General features: G+C 43.6%; 1 protein-coding gene across 4 annotated transcripts in view; it reads right to left on the reverse strand.

Annotated features, from left to right (window-relative positions):
* The window catches only part of Atp8a1 (ATPase phospholipid transporting 8A1), a 226,668-nt gene that overhangs the window by 17,106 nt on the left and 186,145 nt on the right, over positions 1-23,417 (reverse strand). For all 4 annotated transcript variants that reach the window (XM_021211312.2, XM_021211313.2, XM_029545002.1 and 1 more), the window contains 4 exons: positions 20,074-20,152; positions 15,444-15,505; positions 12,199-12,255; positions 11,350-11,457 (listed from right to left, as the gene is read on the reverse strand). In XM_021211312.2, coding sequence (XP_021066971.1) covers positions 11,350-11,457; positions 12,199-12,255; positions 15,444-15,505; positions 20,074-20,152 — 306 coding nt within the window. The remainder of the gene's footprint in view (positions 1-11,349; positions 11,458-12,198; positions 12,256-15,443; positions 15,506-20,073; positions 20,153-23,417) is intronic.

A 23,417-nucleotide genomic window follows, 5' to 3' on the forward strand; every position in this document is an offset into this window, starting at 1 on the left:
ACTGAGCATTTAGTCAGTGTAACGATGAACCTTAGAACACTTCTCCAAGGTAATGGGATACAGATATCTGCTGTGACTAGCAACAGTGAACTGGATAACCTGCAGCTGGCTGAATAAATGCCTGTCCATAGGTGGGGATATTATTTAGGTTCTTCAAGATCCTGCCGCAGAATGCACAGAGAAACCCTGTCTCGAAAAACAAACAAACAAAACCAACCAACCAAACAAAAAAAATAAATAAATAAAAATAATAATTATTTTAATACTTTGGTCAGGACTTTTTCCACACTGAGGGAAATTTCCTTAGGCTAGACTGCAATCTCAGAAAAGATGCAAAAAAAAAAAAAAAAAAAAAAGTTTTTTTTTTTTTAATTATCTTTATTATTATCTTTTTTTAAAATTATCTTTATTTATGTGTCTGTGTAAGTGTATGCCATGTGTGTAGCGGTGCCTACAGAGGCTGGAAGAGGGCATCTGATCTCCTACAGCTGGAGTTAAACAGATGCTTGTGAACCACGTGGGCACTGGGGATGAAGCCCAGCTTCTCTAGAAGAGCAATTATTACTGCTCTACCCAGCCCCTAGCCTGTGAGTTTAAAAAAAAAAAAAAGTTTAAATGTATTCATTCTGAACTTCATTCCACACACCCTCACCCTTATTGCCATGGGGAGTGGAGCCTTCTGTTTTGCGTGTATCTTTGAAGATGTAGAAAGCTTTTTGCAGGGAGGGAACATGTTAGAGAAAAACGCTATCGGCAAGTTGATTCTGTTTCTTAGGGTTTGGTTATAAAACAGCAGATCCAGGCCCAGGAGGTGAACTTTGTGCTTTCTGGCTAAGCTTGGCTTTCCGCACACAGAGGGGTTTGTTCTGTGAGGGGCACAGTCAAACTCTCAGCTCCCATCTCTCTCTTTTTAAGTTTTCGTTGGGAGCTTACTGTCCCTCTCCTCTCTTTTCCATGTGTTGGCTAATCTCCGCAGGAAGCAACCATCCTCATGAAATAATCATTAAAACAACAAAAACCCCAAACTATTCCGGCGGCTGGCTTCAAATTGCAGGTAGTATGTCTTTTCACGTGAGACTTCTTGGCTCTTCTTCCTATGTGGCTTCTCCCTTTCTGCCCATAGGAGTCGTTGCATATTTCTTTGGAAAAAAAAAATAGACTGTGTGTGTGGCCACATTCCAATTTCAATCCATCCCACCCACCCAACCTCAGGCACCCATGGGGTCTTTCCTGCTGGAGATTCCTCTCTCAGCCACCCACCGCCTGTGGCCGGAAGGGTCTGCTTCATCCAACCCGAGACACAAAACTATTCTCTGCTACCTTGGAAGCTGGGATCCGCAACCATAACATCCATATCACTTTTTAATAGTAAAACATAAATCCTGTATATATACCGTATAGACATGTTAGCCTATACCGAATGCTAACATGTCCTCTGCTAACACGACTGCCTCAGAGGCTGGGAAGCTCCTATCAGCCTCCCACAATGAACAGCTATCAGATGCCGAAGAGCTGGGCTTTGAACCTGCGAACACACGAAGGGACCACTGTAGTGGCAGGGTGTGAAACACCATGGTGGGCCATGAGTCCCAGAGGATGGCACTCAGTGGAAGAAGTGTGCCACCTTGCACTTTCACCAAAGTGAATGCCAAGCTCCCGTGAACTTCCACTTAGAGATGTGAGATTCACTGAGACTCTGCTGACATGGGGAGTCTGGCTGAGATCTCCCTTCTGAGAAAATCTAAGACAGAAAAAGAAATGCCAGCTCTATGTTCTGGCACCTATCATCATCATCATCATCATCATCATCATCATCATCATCACCATCATCATCAAGAAATGTCTTTGATGCTGTTTTATTTCAGCCCAAGTGAATGCTCTCAAGTCTGCAATTATATTACAGGACATATAAAACAGGTTTTCTATGACTTAGGAACTACTAACATTTATTTCTCACTTCCTTTGATCCAAATCTGTTTTCTATGGCTTCTGGTACTCTCTGGAATACTGTGTAACCCACTGGCAGAGCCATCTGTCGTGGTTTAAAGAACTGGGTGCTAAGTCAAGGAACGTCCGTGGTCTGGTTTATCCTTAACCACCTAGGTGGAGTTTCGCAGGGTCTCTCTACCTGAACAATATGGAAGGAACCCTGTATTTACTGCCATGTTCTCTCCATAGAGACCTCTTTTCTCTCTCCATGTCCTGGGGATGCCCAGCATCTGGGCACTCAAGGTGACCGTGGAACTTAGCAGCCTTCTACAACAATAGCAGGGGACAAGCGCTCCCTCCTCTGCACATGCTATTCGAAGCTTGCGGTGGGATTCTCTGTCCATTTATTCCGCACACACTAGACCATACCTGTTTGTGAACTTTGGATCTCCTGACAGCCAGTGTAGGACCTGGCACGCAGGCACTCCATAAATCCTGGCAGAGCTAAGCTGAATTGGGCTCTTGTGTAAGATGAATTATTACTTTCTCCATAAAAATAGACAGGGCAGAACATCCAGAAAATAAGGAGAAGGGTGTTTTGGATAAACCCCAATATGTTTGCAATTATTTCCAGCAGCTCTTGATGACTTGGGGGAGGGGGTGGGAATCCTTTCACTGCTAAGGCAACCACAAACAAACAAACAGACAAAGATTGCAGAAAATGTGTAAAGTAGGCGTCAGCACACAGCATTTCCAGTTCTTTACCATGGGCAATTCTAGAAGTGGTAAGGGGCCGGAAAAGACTTAAGATTCCTGGTATGGAAGCTAGAATGCCCCGTAAGAAGTTCTCGCTCTCGAACCTCCACTGTCTCAATAGAGCAGGTAATGTGAAATTAAATCAGTAAGGGAGATGTTCAGAGAAAAAGGAGGCTTTAGCTGGGACCTGATCAACTGTCAGTTGTTAAGCCTGGCTATACAGCCCTGCATACCGAAGGTGCCATGAAGGAGCCGAAATAAGGCGTAGAGAATGCCAGGCACTGTGTAGCTCTGAAGGGCTCTTTTCTAGGACTGCAGCCCCAGCATAGTAAAAATAATTAGGAACAGAGTTGTAGTTTTATTTTGATTTTCCTTATTGTGCTATTTTTAAAATGTAAAAACAATACAAAACGGGGATGGAGTTAGTAATAAAATACTTTGATTATGAGAAAATACAGATTGAAGGTCTTAGGCTGTTACTGGGTAAATTGTGTAAGAAGGGGTACATTATCTCAAATCTCAATATTTCTACTCTCTAAACAGAAAGGCCTTAGATCAGAGATGCCCTCTCTTCTTTGATCCTGAGACGTTCTTTTTCATACAACAGGTACCCGAGTTTCAGCCTAACTGTCCCATCTTCCAAAAACGCCTTCTATCCAGTCCTGGCGCTCTCTCTTCCCATTACGCTCTACTCTGGATAATGACTGCCACTACCTCATCACATACAGAAGTAACTCACACATTAAGCCCCTTCCTGTCCCCCATTACAGAAGAAAGGAATGCAGAGGAAACTGCCCTGAAGAGTATCTAATGCTCTGCCACACGCTGCACTCTCTGCCCTCGCAGACCACATCTGGCTCGCAGTTATGACGTCAAGTTCTGAGTCACCAGCAAGGAGACCACCTATGGGCACGAACCAGTTCTGTTCTCTGTTTCCCAAGACAGAGTCTGGAGTGAGTTAGACACTTGCTCTGCATTTGAGGGAAAGATGCCATGGATATGAAAAAAGCAATTCCACATCTCTTCACGGCTCTAAGAAGCATGACGTCATAAGCATAAAGTATGGGCTGAGGACCCCAATCAGGATGCTTTCTGTACTTACATTATCTTCTGCCTTAGCGTTTCTAGACACTCCTCTCTTAACAAGAAGGGCTTCGAAGCAGCGACCCACCACTTACCCCACTTACTGTCAGGGTCATAGTGACTGTGATCCATGGCATGTTTTGTTGGATGGGTTGGTGACTGTCCTTGGCTCACTGAAGAACATCTGATGAGTTTAAACTAGTGGTTCCCTCCAGGATCCTTGGCTTAATACAGTAATCTCAGATAAAAAACCCTGCCCCTCCTTGGGAGCCTTAGCCTTACCACCAATACGTTATTATACTGCTGTCTAGTAATTAAGGGCTGAGAGCTGGATAAGCACCATTTTAAGCAGGAAATTCCTCATATGAAGTGTGATTTATGATGTTGGAAATAGGCAACAGCACAGCTTAGGAAAATCTTATCAATGTTGTAGTTCATGAATGTCTTTCCTCGGGGGGTGACACCAAAGAGCCCAACAAAAATTTTTACTGTTTTTCAGACGGACTTTACAAACCTCAATCAAGAGATCTGAAATTCTGTAAAACACATGCTCTTTCCTTAACTTCAATTTCCTTCGGTAGTTTTATAGATCCCCGAGGCCGGGGAGAGCAGAAACAGATGGCGCTGGGGGTGGGGGGCACTTTTCAGTGTGTGTCTGCAAAGCCGTAATAAATTTAAAAGGTTTTTTTTTGTTGTTGTTGTTGTTGCAACCCAGCTTCTGGTATTAATCCTGTTGTGAAATGACCCTTGATAGAGTTCGATATAGCTGCTTTTCTATTTTTTTTTTTTTTTTTTAAATCTGGTTTACTAATCATTTTGGCAAAAAACCCATTTTCTTCTGGAAATTCCTAAAAAATACCCAGTGCCATCATCTGGACAAGTCTGGAAAGCAGGCTGGCCTGTGTTTGCATGACACAGCGCTTTTCCCCAGGGACCTCCTTACCCCATAAACTGTTGTACTGGTGTGAAAAAAATACAAGTCAGGTCTGAAGAAAAAAAACAACAACACCCTCTTAAATCACAGCCAGAAAACATTTAGAGTTGCAGCCAAGCTTGTTGCTCTGCTTTTTTCCTTTATTTTTAAAAACTTTCCTCCAATTGGCTAACTTCATAGATTCCACTTTCTCCCACCAATGTCATCATTCCTTCTAAAAAACGGTCTTTTAGTAATTTTGGCCACTGAGTTATTTGTTAATCATTATCATTTGATCACTGTTATAGGCAGGCATGCAGAATGACTGTGTTGGAGATCCAGTGCAAAATTACAAAGGGATGTTTTCACATGGGACCATCCTACCACCAACTAAGAGCCACCAACTAGGAGTCACGGAAGGACATGCTGTGCCCTGTCCCATGGGGATGGTCCTTCTGGCAAGTGCACAGGAAAAGAAGCTATGGTTGCTTGCATAAAACAACTCTCCAAACACTGACAAAGACAGCTGAGGACAGCTGATGACTGGAAGGCTACATGCAGATACCACTGGCCACTTCCCTAAGCATGCAGATATCAAAGTAAATGCTTTGATCTAGGACCCTGGTCCTAAAGGAGGGTTAAGCCTCCACAGTTGCTATGGCTGAGAGACAAGCCATTGAGGACCAGGGAGAAAAGGTGAAGGAAGAAAAGCAAATGGGACAGATGTTTGAGGGTGTGGTGGTTATGGGGGTAGAAAGAGGCTGTTCCAAGTGCAGCTCAGATTCTTAGGACCCAGAGGAGATGACTGGGCCACTTTGACTGTGAGGTGTGACCCATGTCAGAGTGTTGCTGTGGCTTCTCCATGAGTGAATACCAGCAAGGGTTTCAGAGAGTATATGGGCACACGGGGTCCCACTAGACTAGTAACAACCACATGTTTTCTTGCCACAGGACATGCTATTTCATAGCCTTTTCTTTCAAAAAAATGAGATGGGTATAATAGCTAATGTTGCTATTAAAAAGAGGTCAAAGGCTAGGATGAAGGTAGAATTTCTCATATGTGTGTGTGTGTGTGTGTGTGTGTGCGCACGCGCACGTGTGTGTGTGTGTGTGTGTGTATGTGTGTGTTGTTATGTACATGTGTCTATGTGTATCTATATGAGCAGAGGATAACATCAGGTGTTATACCTTGGGCATTGCCCATCTTGGTTTTTGAGACAGATCTCTCTTTGGCCTGGAGCTTATTAAGTAGGTTAGGCTGGCTGACCAACGTGCACCAGTGACCTGTTTGTTTTTGTCTTTTCCAGTGTTGGGTTTACAAGCATGGAATTGCATCACACTACAGCTGGCTTTTACAAAAGCAACCAACTGGCCAACCAACCATCCAACCAAACAGCTAACCAACCATCCAACGAACCATCCATCCAACCAACCAACCATCCAACCAACCATCCATCCATCCATTTATCCAACCAACTAACCAACCATCCAACCAACCAACCAACAAACCAACCCAACCATCCATCCAACCAACCATCCATCCATCCATCCATCCATCCAACCAACCAACCAACCAACCAACCAAACATCCATTCACCCAACCAACGAACCATCCAACCAACCAACCCAACCATCCATCCATCCATCCATTCACCCATCTAACCAACCATCCAACCAACCATCCATCCAACCAACCAACCAACCAACCAACCAACCATCCAACCAACCACCAACCAACCATCCATCCATCCATCCATCCATCCAACCAACCAAACATCCATCCATCCAACCAACCACCCAACCATCCAACTAACCCAACCAACCATCCATCCATCCACCCACCCATCTAACCATCCATCCATCCATCCATCCATCCATCCATCCATCCATCCAACCAACCATCAAACCAACCAACCAACCAAAATACCCTCTGGGTTGTGGGGACTAAATTCTGGCCCCTGCGCTTGTCAAGTTCTTTGCTGGCTAGGCCATCTCCACTGCCCTGGTGAAGGTGAAGGTAGGATTCTTACAGATGAGCTAAAGCAAGGTGGGTGCTGTACCATGTGATTAGAACTCTGGGCACTTTTTAAGGAGATGGAAACAGTTTCATACTTGATTACCTTAGGAAACTGATCTGGGGCTCTGGGTAAGCTATGAAGTAACAGGACAAATGAAAACAGGAAGATGGCTGCAAGATGAGAGGAAAGAACTGTAGAGCAAAGAGCTTGTGTCTGTATGGATGTGGCACCTGTCAGTAATAAATTCAATGGCCTATAGCATAGGTAGGAAGCAGGAGGTGGGACATCCTGTAGGCAGAGAGGATTTTGGGAGTGTCAAGCAAGGGAGATTTGCCCAGGTTGGATGGATGGATGGTTGGTTAGATGGATACAGATAGATGCATGGTGCTTCAGCACAGGTAACCAGCCACATGGTAGAATGCAGCTTAGAAGAAATGGGTTATTTTAAGTCACAATCTAGTCAAAGAAGAACCTAGCTATGTGGTCAAGATGTTTGTAAATATATCTTGAGTCTGAGTCTCATCTGGGAGCAGGGGGCTAGGAGCAGGAACCAGAACAAACTTCTACAAACAGCACCTCTTGACTGCAAGCAGGAGCAGCAGTGGGTACCCAGGAGAAGGTGGGGAATTCCTCAGAATGTTGGAAGAAACCGGTGGTATTAGAAAATAAAGCTGGGACTTCATTCTCTGGGTCACTAGCTAGTCATTGGCTACTTCTCTGTTTATGAAATATGAATCTAACTCACATGAGTCATGCCTGCTATGAAACATGCCACTGGGAAAACACACTGGGGGTATGATAAGTACTTGCTCTCTTTCTTCCCACTCTCTGTGAGCAAGGGTTTCCCCTTCCATATGCCGTGTCTTCACACACACCAAAGGCTGCAAAGGTGAACCAAAACCACAAAGTGAAGATGAATACACGGTCCAGAACCCTATGTGAGTGCCTATGGAGCTGACCTGGAAGCATGGACCTGTATCTGTATGTCGCCTGAGTTGTACAATTCACACCCTGAAACCTGTGAGCTAGAGCGAGAGTCTGAGCCCCTTTAACTTGTTCCTCTTGAGAGGCCAAGAAGCCATTGGGGGTGGGGGTGGGAGGAGAGGATGCGTGGGAACTAGAAGGCACTGTAGAGATGTGGATAACTTGTTGCCTCACTGTTGCTAGTGACTGAATTGGTCCCCATCACTGAAGCATGATGCTTGGCAAGCCCGGCAACCTCCCCTGTCCATGCCATACAGAGTTATCTGAGCCGAAATTGACCTCTCTACATCTTCTACCTGGTTTTTTCTTCTGTTTGCAGAAGGCACAGCAGAAGTATAGACGGATGTCATTTAATGTCCATTACAACCTGTACCACATAAGTGGATAAGCAAAGAAAGACAGCAGCATTTGGTCCTTGCTGTGGTTCTGCAATGACCCTTGCAGCATCAATGCCTCAGAAAAGCAGCAGGATTCATGGTGTCCTAACTAAGCAGCTAGTACCAGAGAAGTAGCATTCACAAAAAATGTCTTCGTTGCCACTCCCTCTGGGAGGTCAGACTAAACTCCTAGGGCCCCAGTGGAATTTGTCTTTAAATTGGTTACTAAAACAAATTTGTGACGGGAACTGGAATTTAATGTCTGACAGGCTCGTCCGATGGTTGCTTGTCTGACCGAGAGCAAGCATCTTAGGGTTCTATGGGAGATCCGGGTCACGGTGCCATTACCTGCTGCACTTCTCTCTGCCCATGCTCATGGCACTTATGTATCTCATTCCATTGACGCGTTGTCTTTCTCCTCATCAACTGCAGAAGGGCATGCTGTCATCCCTGAATCTAGTGCCTAGAAACGTGGCTGACACAGAGGAATCCCAGCAGATGCTTGTCAAACCAACTGACGCTGCACACAGACCTCAGGAAAAGCACCCGAGAGGAAGTGAGTGTTCAACAGCACTGGGACGGCTGGCATTACGGTGCTTCCCAGACCTTGGCTGCCTTTGGGAGCAGCTCTGCTACTCAGCCAGTGCCCCTTTAAGGCTGCAGAGTACGCCGGTCTCCAAAGCCTGTTTATACCATTTTATGTTTTTTCACCTTGCAGACTGCCTATATTAAGCTTTTTGGTAACTAAGAACAAACCCACACATATAATTTAGTCTCAGAAGGAAGTGTTGAGACAGGGAAGGACCAGATTGTAGGGCATGTAGACTCTGAACCAGACACCGGTGACCTTGCTTTTGATGGTGACAGAAAATTATTACCCACTGTATCAGGAATTCTGTGAAGTTATCCCCACATTCTTGGCCTTGCTTTGGGTGGCATTTCACTATGTGTGTTATACAGCACACGTCAAGCCAGCCAGTGGTGACTGCTGCTACCTACAATAATGTACTGTTGTACGTATACGGTGCTGATGTTGTTATGAAAGTCAGATGAATAAACAAACTGTAAGATGATCAGCCAGTTTTTGCCCAATCTTACAATAGATTATAAAATATTGGCACAAAAGCAAAAACTTCTTATATATGTATATATAGTCTGTAGTGTCAATTGAGATATAGAATCTTAGGATTTACAAAATTTCACACACACAAGAAATCACTTCTTTCTGAAATGACTTGAGTTCTAATATAACCAGTGGCTGTGCTTATCATGAAATGTCACAAACTGAGCACAGGAGATCCTGTTACCCCACTGCTCAAGAAACAGACGAACACCACCTATGTTTGACATCATGCATGGCAGTTCTGTCAAACCCTCGGCTGGAGAGGAGGTTCATTTGAACACATATACACTCATGTATGCACACATCAGAATCTGTGACAAGCACTGAAGTGCAGCATAGTGTTAAGGAATCAATCTTTTCCTTGGATCAGTGAGACTGACATGTTTTGGACAAGCTAGGAAAGCCTCCAGCTGAACTAGTTCAGTCCTTCTATTTCCAATGACGCTCCAGCTATGTAAATACTTTATCCAAAGTCTTGGTAGTCAGAAAGCAGGAAGGAACAGAGCTCCCATCAGCAGTTCCCACCGTCCACGAAGGGACCAGAACTGAGATGGAGTACTGACATTCATTTCACTTTGAATTAAACACGGCACTGGCGTGTGTCTCAGGAGACGATATTAAGTTCCGTGTTTGGGTAATACCAGGAATTCTATAGGCAGGGGCAGAATTATATTTGGCTGGCTAGAAGCCAACCATACTTTGCACTTGTCCTAGAAGTAGGTGGTCAAAAACTCAGTTCTTGTCATCAGACCCACTAGCCACAGTTGCTTAAGTGATCAGGGAGGGGGGGGGGTCTCAAACTCTTCTGTGGTACTCATTTTGAAGATAAAATGGACACAGAGACATCCGGACATGAAGGGGGCTTGATGTGTACTGAGAGAGGTTCAGTTAGAACTGAGCTTGAGAAAAGCAGGTTCAGGCAGACATCACAACACAGGGCCAGAATAGCATTGGGTTTCCCACACAGCATCATCAGAGACTGGAGGCATACACTGTCACACACATGAACCATTTTCCTCTTCCAGGAAAAAAAAAAAAAAAAGACAGACTTAGAAAACAAGGCAGAGAGGAGGTACGTTCCCGGCTCTCTCTGCTCTCTTTAAAACATGTGCTGTAAATTTTCTAGGCTTCACAGTGTGTGTTTCAAAAGATACCTTCACGTTTGGTGGAGGGAAGGGATTCTCGGTGCATCTGGTTTTCCTGTAATGGTATATAATGCCCCTCTCTAATAAATCTAACCACATTTTTCTTAAGGAAAAAAAAAAGTGTCTGCATTCTGTTAATTTATAAAAAGCAGGGTGCTGTCAGATCGAATTTCATGAAAATGATCTATAAACCAGACTGTCAAAAGTGAAGGGCACTCAGGCAGAGTTACGGGCAGGGAATACGTGCAAACCACCGGAGAGGGTTCCTGTGAACGCTACGAAACAGCAGCCCGCAACAGGGCTCATGTTACCTTGATTTGCAAGTTACTGTGCGGTCACAGGAAATCCCGAAATGTTTTCCACATTTTCTTTTATACATTTTATGTCAAATTTCCTGCAATTGAAATCATAAACCCTCCTACTGCTGGACCCTCTTCTGAAGGAAAGGGATCTTTTGACACTCCCCCACAAACACCTAATAACTCAATTCCTCCCAGTGTAACAAGAAACTGAAAGACAGAATTGAAAATGGAGAATGATAAGGCCGAGATGTCACGTGCCTTAATTCCTTCAAAAACGAGAGTCAAACTGATGTCATTAAAACAGCTTGAAAAGTGCACTTGATCTAGTGACAGCTGACTTCTTTTTGGAATGAGAGACAACAGATGGAATGACAGATTGTCCCAAAGAAGGAGCCATATCATTTCTCTCAGTCTCTTAGCCTATATGCACTTGTGGATTTATGGTCCAATGTTTTAAAATGACATCTTCTATACGGGTATCTGTGACAAGATTCAAGTTCCCCACAACCATATTTTACTGTTCCAGTTATGTTTATGAAAGGATAAGCCAGATTTAAGTTAGATGTTGAAGTTAAAATACTGGTCAGAGATTTCTCTCTCCCACTTGTGGCGTTTGAGGGTGGTCGAGCTTTCGCTGAATAGAGACCCACGAAACAGGAAGTCACGCTGAGTAGGACGCATGATGGTTAATAGATGCCCATTTCTAAGGCACACATTACCTCTCCAGACATGTCAGGGGCCATGGGAACCGCAGGCCACAGAGATGAGTAGATCCCGAAGAACACCACCCAGAGCGCAATACTGCCCCAGATGGCGATGTGGCTGAACTGCGAGGAAGGAGAGCTCTGGGTCAAGACACTGTCAACCAGCCAAGCACACAGTAACAGTCACAGATTCTCTCCTGATCTGTATTAAATTCATAAAAAGACAACCTCCCGGAAACGTGCTATAATTGTATAATCGTATGTTCTGTAATCTACGCCACTGTTCTCTGCTCCAACTTTATCTTTTTAATCCATGACTATCTTTCACTCACCTTTATCTGTGCTCCACATGTTCTCTCTCAAAGAGGTCAGATACACGAGAGAACATTGTGTGTAGGTCAAGGGGTGTCAAATATAAACTCCTTGTTCCAATCCCCCTCCCCCCACCTTGAACGTCAAACTACAGTTTTTGTTTTCTTTATCAAGTTTCTCTTCCCGGAAGTGGGCAGGCTGCAAAGCTAACATGTTGGAAGAGGGACTTGTTTCATTCAGACTATGCTTTTGCGTCCGAGGACAGATCTCTCATTAATTTAATTGTTCCTCAGAATTATTTCCTGATAGGTGTCTATGGAACACCAGTCCCATGATACCCCTAAGCAAAGGCACCGAAGTCTGAATGCCTCTGTCATTTTGAGGTGGTGACATCGTACAGTGCTGAGTTAGAGGCTAGAGGGGCCACAGTGATAAACTCATGGAACTCTGGGTTTTCCACCCCAATCCCTAGTTCTCCCTCCATGTCCGTTGCTTCACAATCAGAACTTTAGGCTCTGTAATAAAGAGACATGTGATTGGAGATGTTCTTACCCATGTCCAATAGGAGGTTTCCAGTCCAGCTTTCAAGCACACAGTTATCACTACAAACTAAAAACAGAAGAAAAAAAATTACTTTGTCTCATACATATTGTTTTATAGTAGTCTATCAAGTAACAGAGAGACTCCCATAGAAGACATGGGTCAGAATTAAACCAGCTATGTGCTCAACAGACTCATGGATCCGGTGAATGGCTCTCACAAGGGCACGGCAACAGCTACCACTGACATGGCTCTCCCGCCTCTGCTCTCATTCACAGCCTCAGAGTCTATTTGGGAGGCTACACAGGGCGCTGCTGTCTGCATTCTAGACAGTTCACAAATAGCCACAGCACGTGCTTATGTTAATTCGGGGTTTCTTGCTCCTTTTAACTGAATGTTTTTAACTGAATGTGTTTTCACCAAAAGCTTACTTCCTGGATTTTAAAGATAAATTATACAAGTAAAAAAACCCCAGACATTTAGGAACCTTAAGTCTTAGCTCTGGAACTTGAGGTTCACATAATTCTGCAAACATAGGATATGACAGTCAGCCACTTCTAGAAACACACACCATCTACGACGGGCGATTATATTGGTGTCCTGGCTAGGAAATGTCAACTTGACACAAGCTGAAGTCATCTGAGGGGGAGGAACCTCAACTGACAAAATGTTTCCATTAAATCAGCTTGTATGGCATTTTCTTAATAAGTGATGGCTGCGGAAAGGCCCAGTCCATTACAGGTGGGGCCACTCCTGGGCTGATTCTCTGGGTTCTATAAGAAAGCAGGCTGAGCAAGACATGATAAGCAAGTGAGTAAGCAGCACCCCTCCATGGCCTCTGATCAGCTCCTGCCTCCAGGCCCCTGCCCTGCTTGAGCTTCAGCCCTGACTTCCTTCACTGATGAACAACCATATGGAAGAGTAGGTGAGATAAACCTTTGCTTTCCCCAAGTTGCGTGTGGTCAAGGTGTTTCAGCACAGCAACAGGAACCCTGACTAAGACAAGGGGTCATTCTGAAAGCTACCTTGACTGCTCTGTGTCTCCCCTATGGATGCCTTAATGGTTAGACAGAGGACTGAGAAGCACATAGTAAACCACCCTGGGGTTGTCTGCGAGGGAGGGCATTTCCAGAAAGCACTGTCTAAAGGAAAACTCACTGCAAGTGTGGGCAGTGCTGTCATATAAGGCGAGGGCGAGAAGGAAAAAGCAGGGGAAGCCTGTTAGTACATGAATCCTCTCTCTGACTGCTTCACAGCTGCCATTCTGTCTCTGTCTCCTTACCACCATTACCCGCTGGTCTAGTTTTCTGTGGTGGGCATCTCAAAGTCCTGGCATCTCCAATAATCCTGGGGTTTCCACTCTAACTGAAGCTGTACTTTGACCAACAGCCTCTGACGGTGCTAAGCCTCAGTTTCTCTCCAGGGCCCCTTCAGTCCTGGGGTCTCCACTTCGACTGAGGCTACATCTTCAACAATGCTTTCTAGTGACCTGTCTTCAGGGAGACTCTAGTCCTCTCACCCAGTACCCAGCCTCAGCCGCTCTCTGTGACCCATTCATGCCTTCAAAAACCAGAAATGCGCGGGTGAGACCTTTCATGCTATCTGCCGAATTCTATCGCCAGTTGATGTGTGGCACTGGCCCCGCACTGTGTACTGACCCCAAAGAAATACTTCTCAGACGATTTCACCCCAGTGATACTGGTCCCTTATTAATCACTGCTGCAAAATTGCAGCCCCAGCTAACCAGTATCAGTCGCCCCACTGTCCTAACTGGGCAATTGCTTCAGTGCTGCTCGTCTCTTGTTAATCACAGCTGATTCTTCAGCTCCAGCTGACCACAAACTGCAGGTTTTAAATTCAAATTTTTATATTAATGACTCTGGGAGTTTTTGAGGGACCCTAAACGTTCCCTCTGAAACTTCATGAGTCAGCCTCATCATCTGTACTTTTTTGTCTTCCAGGCTCTCACAGAATAGCCCATTAATCATTGAGCACTCAGCATCTTTTCTACCTGGATCTCTACAATAACCCCCACTCCTAACTCCCAACACGGAACATGGAAAAGTTTCTTACAAGGTCCCACTTCTGGTACCAATTTCCATTCTAGTTTGCTTTCTCTTGCTGTGATATACACCAAGATGGAAAGCAACCCGGGAGGAAAGGGTTAATTTCATCTTACAGGCTATAGTAGCAAGGACTAAAGTCAGGACAGGAACTCCCAAGGTCAGAAGAGAGTGTGAAAACCTCCTTCTGGAGTTATAGATGGTTAATGCACCAACACGTGGGTGCTGGGAACCGAACCCAGGACCTTAGGAGCAGCCAGTGCTTTTAACCACCGAGTCATTTCTCCAGCCCCAGATCACTGTAAAGTTAGTTAGCTCGAACCTCTAGAGAGATCAATGGGTGTACACCCAAAAATACTTTGATGAAATTTGGGAACATTCTGGAAGGCCAAAAATCATTAGTTATGCCAATAAGATAAATTTGAGGAGGAAGTTAAAAATAGAGAAAAAAAAAGGGGGGGCGGAAACAGGTAGAAAGAAGAAAGGCTGAGAATCAAAGTAACAGAAATCTTATAAAGTCAGTGAATCCAAATCATAGTTAGAAAGAGCAGATGTGGGGGTGCACATGTGACTGGTAATCACTCTTGGCCTGGAGGCAGAGTCAGAAGGGCTCTGAGTTAAAGGCCAGCCTGGGCTACAGTGAGGTCATACCTCAAAACAAAAACAAAAATAAAAAACCCAAATATGTTGTGGTAAATCTCCAACCCCAATAAATCCGTGCAAAGAACACACAACTCAGTTATAATATTTATAAGCTGCACGCCTAGATTGGGCAGATCTGCCACTACACTCCTCTATTCCCCAGCTCTGAGATCCCTTGCTACTGTGGCTCCTCCAGGCCATGTGGCTCTACTCCATCTTCCTTCCACCTCCTCTTCCTCTCTCTCTTCAGCCTCCTAGTCTCCCCTCCTCTTTCCTTTCTCCCCCTCTCTAAAACCTCCAGCCCTGCCTTTCCCTTCCACTGCCCAATCACAGGCTCTAGCCTTTATTTGACCAGTTAAAATGGGGAGAAGGTTCACATGAAATCACCTGAGTATGAACCCAACAAAACCTAACGTTAATACTCTAAATACTCCAAATGCCTTATTTCATTCACCCTCCCTCCTTGCACACACATTTGAATCAGAAAGGAAAGGGGGGTAGAGATGAAAGGTGTGGCTTTAGACAAAAACAGGCAAAAGGGGCTGAACTCACAGTATAAACAAAGTTTCCCAGAAGCAGGTAATCCGAGGTTTTCCCATTTCCAAATACCGTGCCTGCGAGGAAAAAAATAAAAATACAAGAGGCCTGTTATAAAAGAAACAAAAGTCCAAAAAGGAGGAAGAAACTTAGCCATTTTGAACACAAGAAGAACCTAGAGGTACCCTGTGGGGCCAGAGATGAAGTGGCCCACACCTTTAATCCCAGCACTCGGGTGGCAGAGGCAGGGGGATTTCTGAGTTCAAGGCCAGCCTGGTCTACAAAGTAAGTTCCAGGTCAGCCAGGGCTATACAGAGAGACCCTGTCTTGGGGGAAAAAAAACCAAAACAAAACAAAAGAAAATGCTACAATGATGCTCTCCCTCACCAAGCCGCTACAGATGGGCCACAAATGAAACACCAGACTCCGAGAGCCTGCACAAAGTGGAGAAGCTGACTTGCTAACCAACTCTTCGAATCCACAGGGTTCATGAAATTAAATACATAGGTTAACAAGGTTGAACTCTCAATCGTTCGGAAAGCTGAAAGCTCTGGGTAGTGACAGGATGTGACGTTTGGAGTGCTGACAGGGAAGGCTGTCAGCAGAATAGTGAGAGTCACGGCGACCTTTTCAATGAAGCTGTTCTGGAGGAAACGAGTGATCCATGAGAAAACCGTGCGCAGACACAAAGGAGCACCAACCCAGTGCCAGGCACATGACTCTTTGAGGGCCTGGCTGGACTTCTGGGCATATCGAAAGTCATTGGTTTTTCTAGGGAAGATTAGCAAAGACAATTTTAGAGGAAGGAATAGCGAGCGACTAATCAAGAGATGTTATTATGGATCGCAAACATTGATCCCCATCTCCCACAGAACTCGGCTCCCTTCTGAAAGGCAGCAGGAAGCTCCTCCTTGCTCTGGCTGGTTTGCAAGTTCACACAAGTTACATGCGCTGTCTCGGGTGGGCAACGGTGACTGACAAACCACCGGCTTTCATTGCTGATCTTTAGATCTACTCAGAAATTATTGAGGATTCTCATATACGTGCTTTATAGTGACCGGTATTTACCAAGTTAGAAATTCAAACAGAGCATTAAAAGAAATCTGTATTTTATCTAAAAATAACAGTAATAAACCCAGTGCAAAGTCATATAAACACATTTTATGAAAAATAACTATTTTCCTAAACAAAAAACGAGTGAGAAAATTGGCATTGTTTTACATCACTCTCCTTAATGTCCAGAGTTTAACAGAATGCAGCTGGGCTCTCAACTGTTGCTTTGGTTAAAACAGTTCAGAGAAATACGGCTTTGTAGAGGTACACAGAACTATGATGGGTGTGCCTGTGTTTATCTTGGTAATCTTTTCCAATAACTCTTTTATACAACATCAAAATTCACCACATATTGTTTTTTCCAGAGAAAGAGGTTTTTGTTTTTTTTTTTTTTTAAAGATTTATTTATTTATTATATGTAAGTACACTGTAGCTGTCTTCAGACACTCCAGAAGAGGGCATCAGATCTTGTTACGGATGGTTGTGAGCCACCATGTGGTTGCTGGAATTTGAACTCTGGACCTTCGGAAGAGCAGTCGGATGCTCTTACCCACTGAGCCATCTCACCAGCCCCAAGAGGGTTTTTTTTTTTAAGTAATGTGTTTATATTTATTTTAAGTGCAGTGATGTTTTGCCTATATGTATGTCTGTGTGAGGGTATTGGGTCGTGGAGTTACAGACAGTTGTGGGCTGCCATGTGGGTGCTGAGAATTGAACCTGGGACCTCTGGGAGAGCAGCCAGTGCTCTTAACGTCTGAGACATCTTTCTTCTTGTTGTTACATTACAATCCACTGGTCACACAGTACCATGCAAGACTGTAATCCTGTCGAAGCCAGTGGCTCTACCCATGGAGGGAACAACCCTTCCCACAGAGCAAGTTGCTGGGCTCTGGAACACAGCAAGTGTGTTTTCATGCCCGCACAGCCTGCCTGTCGAGGATTTCCTGGACACGCCAACGTTTGAGAGATAATCAGAGGCTGGCCTACAGTTACTTTAAGGGCAACCGTAAGTGAGTCTGGATAGAATCGGTTGAGGAGGCAAAGGCCAGCACATTATTTTTATCAAAGCACTACATGTCTGATCCCCCACTGACCATGTATCATATCTGAAAGAGACAAAAGTTGACTATTATAAAAATTTATAAATACTCAAATTTTGACCCCAGACTCCCAAAAGCTCTCGAGTTTTATAAGACAACTACAGGCAACCCTTGGAATTACTCCACTAAAAATGGTTATTATGTTCTATATTGTATACTTTTATAGACTCTTGGTCTTCCATACTTTCAAAGCAAAGCAAGTCTCTTAGTCTCCTAGCACTTACTTAAGAGTGGCAAAAAGGTGGAACAATTACATCAAACTGCTACCAAAGTCTGTGCTCAGTTTTTGAGGGAAAACCTGAAGGCCCTCTGGATTTGGTTTTCATGGGCAGCAGCTGATGGGGATGGCTGATCTGAAGCACACTGATATGGACTGTTTCCCAGGTAAACACAGCGAGAGATCTGGCGTGGCTAAATTGTGCTGTATGCTGTTTGGTTTGGATTGTTTGTTTGCTTGTTTATTTATTTATTTATTTTTAAGATTTACTTATTTTATGTGAGTACATTTTTCCCTGTCTTCACCAGAAGAGGTGAAGATCATTACCGATGGTTGTGAGCCACCATGTGGTTGCTGAGAATTGAACTCAGGACCTCTGGAAGAGCGGTCAGTGCTCTTAACCGCTGAGCCATCTCTCCAGCCCAAGGTTTGGCTTATTTTTCCCTTCTCTAGCTTAGAATGTTGAAATAGTAGTTTCATGGAGTGGTGATATCTTGCTTTCCATTCCTATGTTAATATTAACATCTTGAAAATAAACCATACCTGGTCAATTTGTTTAAGGTCAGGATATCTTGAATTGTATCCTGGACTTTGGTATCTGATTGCTCCAAAAATCAGAAACAGCATACTGTCCTCCAATTGATTAATAGGTAAGGTATGGGATATTTATCTATCCAGTGGAATATTACTTACTCAGGAAAAGGGAAGAAGTGCTGACTGACCCTAAAAAGTGGAAAGGTCAAGCTTGTGCACATAATTCCAGTTATGGGACATGTCCACAATAGGCAAATTCACAGAGATAACAAAACCAGTGGTTTCCAAGGGCTACAAGGAGGCTAAGAAGAATCTGAGAGTGACTGCTAATGGGCACAGGCTTTTTTTCTGGGGTGATAAAACATTGTGATATTATGCGGTGGTGACATTTTCCTAGTTGAATGAAGGTACAAAAAACCATTGAGCTGTGCATTTTGAAATGTTGTAATAACTTAATTGTACCTTAAAAGGAAACAAAGGTATTCCCAGGGCCTTGAAATTAAGCAGCATTTACTGCTATAATTTCCTGAATACTTAACAAAGGAGATTAAAATCTTGGCTAGGGCAGGAGTCCACCACCTCCCCTGAAACACTTAGGCATTCCTGCTGTGAGCCGCAGTAATCCATCTGTAGTTGGCTGGATACCCATGTTCTGAACACAGCCAGCACTACCGACAGGGCTCACTCCTTAGCCTGCTAAATCTTAGAGGAGGAAGATGATGCAGAGAGACAAAAACCTCAACCCAGGCTAGGCAAGTTGTGTGCAGATGTGGGGACAGCAAGGGGACTTCATGCTGCAGCAGCATGACAAGGGTCATCTCAGACGGCTTCTCTGTGCAAAGCCTCCCTGGGGAAGAACACACAGGAGCCTGGAGGTGGGCGATTTTGTTGCAAGTGTGGTAAGCTTTGAGGTAATTGCCCTGGCTCATGTTTTCTCAAGGACATTCTGGAAACCCATGGTAAAGGACCCGTAGGGGAGCAAGAACAGGCAGCATGGAGTTATGCTAACAACCATGAGTTCAGAGATAGCGGGAACGCCTGTACTTAGAAGGCCCAGCAGCTACTTGAGTGGAGAATGAGCTGATGTTTTTGTTTTACAACTGTGGCGCACACGGCATTGAAGGGCCAGCATCTCCCTGAGCACTCCAGGGAAAGGTCTGCTCGGAAACTCAGAAGCACCAGCCTAGGCATGACAGACATCCTTCCTTCCGAGAGTGGCTACTTCATCATTTTTATGTACATAGGAAGTAAACCATGATCCTCCTCTCTTTCAAAAGCGATGGAATAAAATCACTCCCTTGAAACCAGTGGAGAAAAAAGTGCGCACACCAAGACAGAGGGGGAAAAATACATTAAAAATGTTAGGTCAAGTTCACCTGAAAATGCTTAACATGACTGATCGGGCTCAATTGTAGAAGCCTCGTAGGTACAATAAACAGATGAAATCAGACGTTAGCACTTACTGCCTTCACATATATATACTTGCAAAGAGGGAGAATGGCCTAGAGTCTGCAAATTTGGGAAGCATGAGAAGCAAAGAAGAAGAGCTTTGCATAGATTACATCACTTGACTACTGAAGGAACAATAAAAATGTCTCCTGGGTGCGCGACTTTTAGATGCATACATTTTAGATTAAGGAAAATGCCACAGAGGGAAACTTTGAACGTGTAGAGACAATGAGTTCCTTTCCTAAAATGGTGAGACACACCAGCTCTCTGCATTCATATTCTTTCTACTTACCATACTGAAGGGCTTTCAGTGGGAACCAAAACAGAATAACAGAGTGGAAGAGGCCATTCAAACAATGAACCCAGAAAACCTGAGGGAAAACAAGAATCCATGAGAACCATTTGCGATAAACTCGTGCTGTGACCTCTGACCTTTCTTTTTATCTACGAGCTAGATGCACAAAATGTGTTTCTGTCGGGGCCACCACTGTGACTTAATAGAACTGACAGACACTCTCTGCCTTAGACGTTCATGGGTCATTTATTTATTTTTATGTTTCTCAAGATGTTTTTTCAGCTTCACTTGAAATTTTTTTCTCTACTTAAAAAAAAAAAAAAAAATCCACTATCAGAAGTTTGAACTTCTGCCTGCCAAAGAGGTTGGGGTGTGTATGTGTGTGCTTGCGCACATGTAAATCTAATTAAAAAATGCAGATCCTGGAGTTTCTTACACTGGGATTCCTTTCATAATTCTAGAATAGACCTTTAAAAGACACGACTGGGAAATTTCTCCCCTGCTTTATTTCCTACCCTACTATGCAGTAAATGTTCAACGGTATGAATTAGTACGCTTTTCTTTCTCTCTTGTAATAGACATACACATGCATATAGTGTAAAAAAAACACACACACAAGGTCTACCATTTAGATTATATATTCATTAAAATAAAGTATTGTGACTATGTCTGACTTTATCAAAGGATTTTACAATTGCTTAACATCTGTCCATACCGAGTTTCAGACAATCACCACGGCCACTGAACAGCCATTACTTTTTATGTCTCGGGGATTACAAACAGAAGAGCAGCCATCATCGGGACGACTTCCCATAACGTGAATGTGAAAGATTAAGTTATAGAAAACTGTTTAGAATCTTTACGAGCTGCAGAACAGCTGTAGCTTCATCATTTAAAATGGCTTCTTGCAAACAGAGCTTAATGTTAAATACAATTGGCAGGTATTAATAGTTTTAAGCTGTTCAAACAACAGAAATTAAGTTGCCTGCCTCCCGAAATTTTCCACTGTGATCTCAGTCTCCTTTGTTGGCTTCCCCGGCCACGCTCAACTGTATGATCCAATTTACGCTCCAATACTTTACACATCTCAACTTGTGCTGCTCATTAACCTTTGTCGCTTCTCCTGACGGTGTCATTACCACAAGTTTTTATTTGACAGAAAGCACAGGTGGGTGCAAGAAAAATTAGTTCTACTTTTCCATTCCCCTGACTGATACTTATTGTCACATGCTAATCCTTTAACCCCTGTCACGACCCCAGAACCTCCGACCCCTTTTACCATAACAAATGTAAACCTCATCATTCAAGGCCACAAAGCACCACACTGGGGGCCCTCGGCAACCGCTGTGTAGACAACTATGCATTTTGTAACCATTTTGTTCCTGAATTTTAAAACATTTAGATGGGATTCAATCAAACAGTTTTACCAAAATCATTAGCCCCAAATCCCTAAGCCTTAGAAAAAGAGCCGGCCAGCTGACTATAAGGTAAATACATATTTAAAGAGGTAGAGGACCTGTGCAAGCCAGTTGAGCTGATCCGGGGAGTTTCTAAACGCCTGGGCTCTAAGATCATGAAGTACTTCTTCAATAATAAAAGGCAGAAGGAAAAAGTTGCTCTTCCATCAACCCTGAGCACTGTATCATGTGCACATCATGTGCCCATGCTGTCCTGTGGGAGGCAAGGACCTACAGCTGAGCGTGAATAAGACCCACTCAGCTGGTAAGAGTCATTGCAGGTGTACCAGTCTGCGATTGACTCCCAGAACACTTCTGCAGAAAAACAAGAGCTCATGACCGCTGCATCTGCCCTGACTATAGCTTTTCGTCATTTGAAAATGTTCCCCACAGACAGCAAAAACCATGGCAGCAACGAGGGGAGAGTTTGATACAAGTTGTTCACAAAAAATAAATACATAAATAAATAACCAACTTAAAAAACATTAAAATATTGGACATTGTATACTATAAGAGAGACAGTTTAAGAGTATAACGCTAGAAATATATGTGAGAACCAGTAGTATAAATTAAGTGGGCTTCCAAATATTTGATATTTTAATTAGCTAGTTTCAGCTTTTTAACTTGAAGCCATGAAGTGATATTATATGTGTGTATGCCACTGGCCATCCACACACTGTGTGTTCATGAAGATTGAGTCTGAGGAGAAAAGCAACTTCTTGGTTATAAACTCAACAGTATCACTTCTGTCTCACTTTGGTCTTGGTATACTAAGGATAAATAGCACTAGAGAACTTTATGAAACAAGTGTTAACTGTTCTCATGTTAAATGACTATAAATTCAAAACACTGAACTGCAATTATAACCAAACTGTCACTAATTTACTAACAAACATGCACTAAATTAAGTGGAAATGATTCAGAAAAAAGGACATCATATTTGTTCATTTTCATATACATAATATTAGAGTTTCAGAGAACAGCATCTACCTTGGTTGCTGGTGTTTTAAATCCCTCTCTCAGTTACACCACACAGAAACCTGAACGATCACATAATACTAGTGTAAAAACATGTTAAAAGACATCCTTGCAGAAAGGTGAACTATGGAGAAATGAAGTCTTGTATTGCTGGAATGGCTAATATCACAGAACAGAGAAGACACAATGTATGAACCCAAGCAAATGGAATCAGCTCCAATGTCCAGCAGCAGATGAATGGACATTAAAAATGTGCTACATTTATATGGTGGTATTCCATTTGGCCTTAAAGGAAAATGAGCCCATGAACCTAGAACGGGAATGGATGGAACTGGAAAATATTATAGTAAGCGAGGCGGTCTGGGTGTGTTCTCTCTTGGGTATAGCTCTCAGCTCCTTATTTTTTATCCATGTGTGTTCAGGTGAAAATGAGTGTAGACTAAGGGGAAGAGCCTAGAAGGAGGCTGAGGAAAGGAGGGAGGAGCTGCAGGGAGGGAGGGTGAGGGTGATGGAACACAGCGGATCTGAAAGTACAAGGGGGACAACAGGGGTGGGGCTGGAAAGACATAAATGGGGACAAGAGGAGGGGGGCCGAGAGGAAGGGAGGTGAGGAAAAGCCAGGAAGAGGGTAAAGCAAAATAACCCCCAGGAGACCTCTAAAGGAAGCCTGTTGCTTCTTATGCTAATAGCACTTTTTATGCAATAAAGAAAAGGAAAGGAAGGAAATAACTTTCTAGATCAAAAACCAAAACCAAACAAACAAACAAAAATATAACAACCCAGGCAGACAACGGTTTTGGGTGAAATGCTGGATATTTCACCCCGTGTTTTGAGTTTTAAGCCTCAGAGCTACGAAGTAAACAAGAGGATACTGCCTAGAGACAAGAGTTTTTTTTTTTTTTTTTT

The sequence above is a fragment of the Mus pahari genome, chromosome 13 (assembly GCF_900095145.1).
Source record: "Mus pahari chromosome 13, PAHARI_EIJ_v1.1, whole genome shotgun sequence".
Classification (NCBI taxonomy): Eukaryota; Metazoa; Chordata; class Mammalia; order Rodentia; family Muridae; genus Mus; species Mus pahari.